Source organism: Microtus ochrogaster, linkage group LG2 (assembly GCF_000317375.1).
Source record: "Microtus ochrogaster isolate Prairie Vole_2 linkage group LG2, MicOch1.0, whole genome shotgun sequence".
Taxonomy (NCBI): domain Eukaryota; kingdom Metazoa; phylum Chordata; class Mammalia; order Rodentia; family Cricetidae; genus Microtus; species Microtus ochrogaster.
Window position 1 is genome coordinate 34162474 of NC_022028.1, and position 5069 is coordinate 34167542.

The window sequence follows — 5069 nt, forward strand, 5'->3', positions numbered from 1 at the left end:
CCTGGAACTCACTCTGTAGACCAGGCTGCCCTCATACTCAGAGATCTGCCTTCCTCTCCCTCTCTGGTGCTGGGATTAAAGGTGTACACCACCACCACCTCCAACTCAGTTCTTACACTTCCTATGTGCCACACAGTGCAAGAAGCACAAAGGCTAAAAGCTTAACCATTAAGAGACGCTTCTAGCTGATGGTAGAAAAGACCATAAAATCCAGACTCGGCAAAATCTCACTGTGTAGCCTTGCCAGTGCTGTCTGCCTTTGGAGAGGGGTCTGTTGCCCAGGGAAGGAGCTCCTAACATCACCAAGTAACATTGCTCAAGAACAGCAATACCCAGCCAGATGTATAATCCTTTCAAAGGAGTTTAGAGCCCTTCAAGTGCTTAGTTTTAAGTGCTTAGGCGGAGATCTCTCCAGCTGTTTTACTGGGGACACAGCCTACAAACTGTTACCTGGCCACCCAGGTTTCCAAAACCTTCAGATAAGAACCACTGGGGGTGCTCGTTGAATATGCAGATCGCCGCGCCCTCTCTCTCTGAATTCTAATTCCGAGGTCCGGAGGGAAGTGTGGAGGCCTGGGTTTAACAAACACCCTCAGGCAAGTCCAGACTTGATGCTCCGTACCCTGGGTCTGAAGTTGGGGTTAGAAATGAAGCACAGAGCCTATCGAGTTCACGCGAGACTTCAGTCCCAGTACCACGTAAACCAGGGCACCTGTAAATGTAATCTGAGTACTTAGGAGGTGGAGGCAAGAGGATCAAATTTTGAGGTCATCCTCGGCTACAAAATGAGTTCAAGGCTAGCCTGGGCTACATGAGACCGCTTGGGGAAAAACAAAATGCCTGGGTCAGACAAATGATATCCAGTGGGGAGGTAGGAAAAGCCAGCGAATGTGCAGAGAGCTTCAGGACCTGCGGCAGCCTGTAACCCGAGCCTAGGTCCAGCTAGTTAGAACAAGATCAGGCAGGTCTGCTGGCCCCAGGGAGTCTCTGCCCCATCCTAACACCTGCTCACATCCCAGCCTGTGAAAGAGTGTGTAAAGTCCTCTGCACGTAGTAGGTGTTCAGTAAATGTTAGCCAGCTGCTAACGTGCTAGTTGGAAGCTTTAAAAGGTGGGGGTGGGGAGCAGCTAAGGAGAAAGCCAGCAATAGCGGAGGAAAACAGGGGGCGGACGGACATTGGGACAGGAATTTACATTTCTTTAAAAGGTAATTCTGATCCCGCCTTTCCTTTTGAGAACACAAAGCCTAGGATCTTTCCATTCCCAAGATTCTCTTCTTAATGACTCCATTCCTACGAATTCAGTCATTTGTGTGGTGTGGAAAAAAAAGGTTCAGTCCTTAAGATAAATAATATAAATTACACTCCTCATGGATATGACATATTTATTCTGCGCAAACATATACGATTGATTGAGAAAGCACAAGTCATTTAATTCCATCTTGGGCAGAAAAGGTGAGATGGAGCAATGGTCTTAAGACCTCGCAGGGCGCCCTGCCACTGCTGGCAGGAGATACAGCCAGCAGGCCCCAGATTTTCCTTTCCTCTTCAAAAACTCCCCTAGCAAGCAGGGAAGAGCCTGTGTCACCACCCAAAACACCTGGATTAGCTGTAGCTGGGTCTTCCTCTGCTCCCCAGGAGGGCGCTTTAGTATTTGAAACTGACATTTGTCACCAAGGGCCTTCCTCTGTTCTTGCAAATTCCCAGTACCCAGTACTTGCCAATGAAGGCTGTACCCCTGGCTGGCCTGGTGCTACCCAGAACAGAGCCCCGCCCCCCACCCCAGCACTCCCTACCTGCTTTTGGATGAGCTAGAAGGAGAGGACCGCCAGGGGTCCAGAAAAGGCAAGGTAAGGAAGCCATTGTTGTAATTCTGGGCTTGAAGCCAGGGCTCCAAAACACCTCCAGCTCAGCGAAGCACAATTCGTAGCAGGTAAGAGACCGCTGTCTCAGCAGTAAGACTTTGCGAGGCAGAGGGGCAATGTGTGGAACAGCCCAGACCCAGTCTCTGTACTCAAGCCCCCCACCCCAATTTATCAGTCACATCTCTTCACATCACACCTTCCTCCAGCAGGGGCTCCCCTGCCCTACCCTTCCAGGGGGTTATAGGTTCTTAAGGCCTCTCAGGAGGAAGGATGGGAGGGGGCGGGGCAGCGGTGGCTGAGATATAAGAGACCCAGACGTTGTTTGCGGGTTCATCCAGCCCACCATGAGTGCCCACTGCCTCCCTATCCTTCTTGTCCATGCCTGGTGGGCCCTACTCCAGCCTCGCGCCGCGACGGTGGCCGCCTTTCCTCTGTGGACACGGGGGCAGCCCTCGTCACCGTCCCCTCTCGCTTACATGCTGAGCCTCTACCGAGACCCGCTGCCTCGGGCGGACATCATCCGCAGCCTCCAGGCGCAAGGTAGGCTGCAAGCCTGGCCTCGCCAGCACCCAAGGGCGCACGGCCCGGGAGGCGCGCGGTGACGCGGAGGGACTGGGCACCAAGGGGTAGTTCAGGGTCTGGTCTTAACGATGTTTCCGCGTGGGCAGGCTCAGGGAACAGCGCTGGTGGCCGGGACGGAGAGGAACTCAGCCACCACCAGGGGCCACCATCTTTCGGGTTCTAGTTTAGGTGTTAGAGAGTAAGGGCGAGGCCCCGATCGCGCCACTGAGCATCTGGGAGCCTCAGTTTGCCTATCTGTAGTTTAGAAATAGTAAAACCTCCTTTGTAGACTTATGGAGAGGACTGGATGACAACACCGCCCCGCCCCCAGAAAGGCTCTGCACGAACCAGATATACAATAGAATAGGTCGTTACTGAGTTTTAGCTGCCGCAAATGCCACCTGGAACTAGGGAACTAGGGCTTAAGGATCCGAAATTAGGGACCGGGTGCCGCAATTACATAACTCCGGTAGCTCTCGTTGCTGGGCTGTGTCAGGTGTCCTGGGTGACCCCGGGCTCAGAACTTCCTTGGATCGAGGTGTGTGTATAGTTGACCCAGAGATCTAAGTGTTGCTCACTAGAGAAGATCGACAGGTGGGTGCCCAGGAGAAGGAGTCCAGACTCGGGACTCCTTTCCCGGGCGCAATCCACATCCCGTGGCCTGGACAGCTTGGCCAGCTCGCGCCTCTGTACTGCGGGGCCAGACGGCCCTCCGCGGGACCCGGACGCAATCCACATCTGCTAATCCGGTCTGACCCGTCGCCCGCCGGCCCTCGCGACCTGGAGGCGGAGTCCCTAGTCCCTGCCTGCGGCGTCTGGGGTGAGACTGCCGGTGACCCTCTCCTGAAGGGTCATCTGGGGGGACTACGGACTAGGACACCCTGGAGTGCTTGACCCCCTCCGCCTAGGGTGGGGCAGAGAAAGTTCTTGAAGGTTTATTTATGTACGTGATGGGACAGTCTGGGATTCAGGAAAACTGTTAGGGTTCATCCAGTTCTGTTCGCAGTCGCCCGAGTCTCACTTGTTCATTACTTTTGTAAATCGGGGGCTCTGCCTGGAGGGAGTCTGGGAGAGCGGCATTCCAGGTCACCCGACTTTCCTCTTGAGTCAGTGTGTAATCTGCCCCATCATAGTGGCAGTGGGGTCTGTCAGCTGGAATCTTAGTGTCTGTCTGTGCCTCAGTGTTCAGTTCACTCATGTGTAAATGGGAGTACCGGTGGGGGGTGGGATGGGGTGGGAAGACAGTTCCTGTAAAGCCTTGGCATGGGGGGGAGCAGAAAAGCAGAAAATGGCAACGGCCTTATGATAGCCTCTTACCTCCCTGGTTGAGGACAGGGACAAGCAAATGGCCTGAACAACTCTTTCCTTTAGAATTGGAGGTGGCTTAATGTGCTAATAATTCTTGCACACAAGTGGGTTTCGGGGTGGCCGTGAACCCCTTCCTCGTCGGTATTCAGTATCAGCTGTTGAATGAGCTAGAGCTGCATCTGGGCATCTGGAGGACCCTCTATCCCAGGACACCCTGGGGGCAGCCCGAGAGGAAGCAGTTTCTTCCTGGCCTGCCTGAACACTGGTCATCAGTTATTAGCGACTGTGTCTCCATGCAGCGCCTAGCTACCTGACTACCACATTCCTGAGCTTTGTATAGCACACAACATCCCTTCTTTCTATAAGAAGGGCAACTGAGGCCCAGAGAAGGAAAACTGACCAATGACAAACTGGAACCACGACAGGACAACTCCTCAAGTCATGGGGGACTCAGGCTGCTGCTCTTGACCATGAAGCAGGAACACCTGCCTCTGAAAGACCATTTAGGATAAAACTTTGAGATCCCATACAGGCTGCTAGTATAGGGGGCCGGAGTGACTAGAGGAAACCACCTAGCTCCCAAGGGCAGAGGTGTCCCTAGGCAAGGGCTAGTAGTTATTGTATTCTGATGGTACTAATGAGGACAGAAAGTGGAAATTAACTGAGAAAGCAGGTAGAGATGGGCGGGGAGAAGCTGCCAGAGGCAGAAGCTGCAAATGTCTGTGGGCAACTCGCCTAAACCCAAAGATGGTCTGGGGATGGTTAAAAAGCTAAGAGCTACCCAGGAGCATCCTAGATCCCTGCCGCCTCCAGGACTACTAATATGCCCATCTCAGAGTCCTTGTTTTGTTTATCTCCAATGAAACAGACTCCGAAACAAACCGGAAACACCAGATAAGTGTAAAAAATTAAACCTCTTATTTCCCCATGTCCTTACATCCATTATTTTGTTCTCTTGTTTTTTGTGATAGGGTTGTTTCATGTAGTTGTCTCTGGCCTCCAATTTGCTATGTCCCCAAAGCTGGTCTTAAATTCCTAATCCTCCTGTTCTTAAGTGTCCCAAGTGCTGGGATTATCAGCAGGTGCTACCACACATGGCTGTAATGTAAAGAAGAGGAAACAGGCTTTGTCTCCTACTATAGCTGGGCTGGCCAAAAACCCACAGCTATTCGAGAACTGGGATTACAAACCTGAGTGACCAATTTTCACTTAGTTAATCATTTTTTTAAAAAAAAATTATTCTGGAGGGCTGGAGAGATGGCTCAGAGGTTAAGAGCACTGGCTGCTCTTCCAGAGGTCCTGAGTTCAATTCCCAGCAACCACATGGTGGCTCACAA

At 52.4% G+C, this 5069-nt stretch overlaps 1 protein-coding gene across 1 annotated transcript in view; it reads left to right on the forward strand.

Moving 5' to 3' along the window:
* Positions 1 to 2207: 2207 nt before the first annotated feature.
* Nodal (nodal growth differentiation factor) overlaps positions 2208 to 5069 on the forward strand; it is a 7081-nt gene continuing 4219 nt past the window's right edge. The window contains exon 1 of the mRNA XM_005360087.2: positions 2208 to 2403. Coding sequence (XP_005360144.1) covers positions 2208 to 2403 — 196 coding nt within the window. The remainder of the gene's footprint in view (positions 2404 to 5069) is intronic.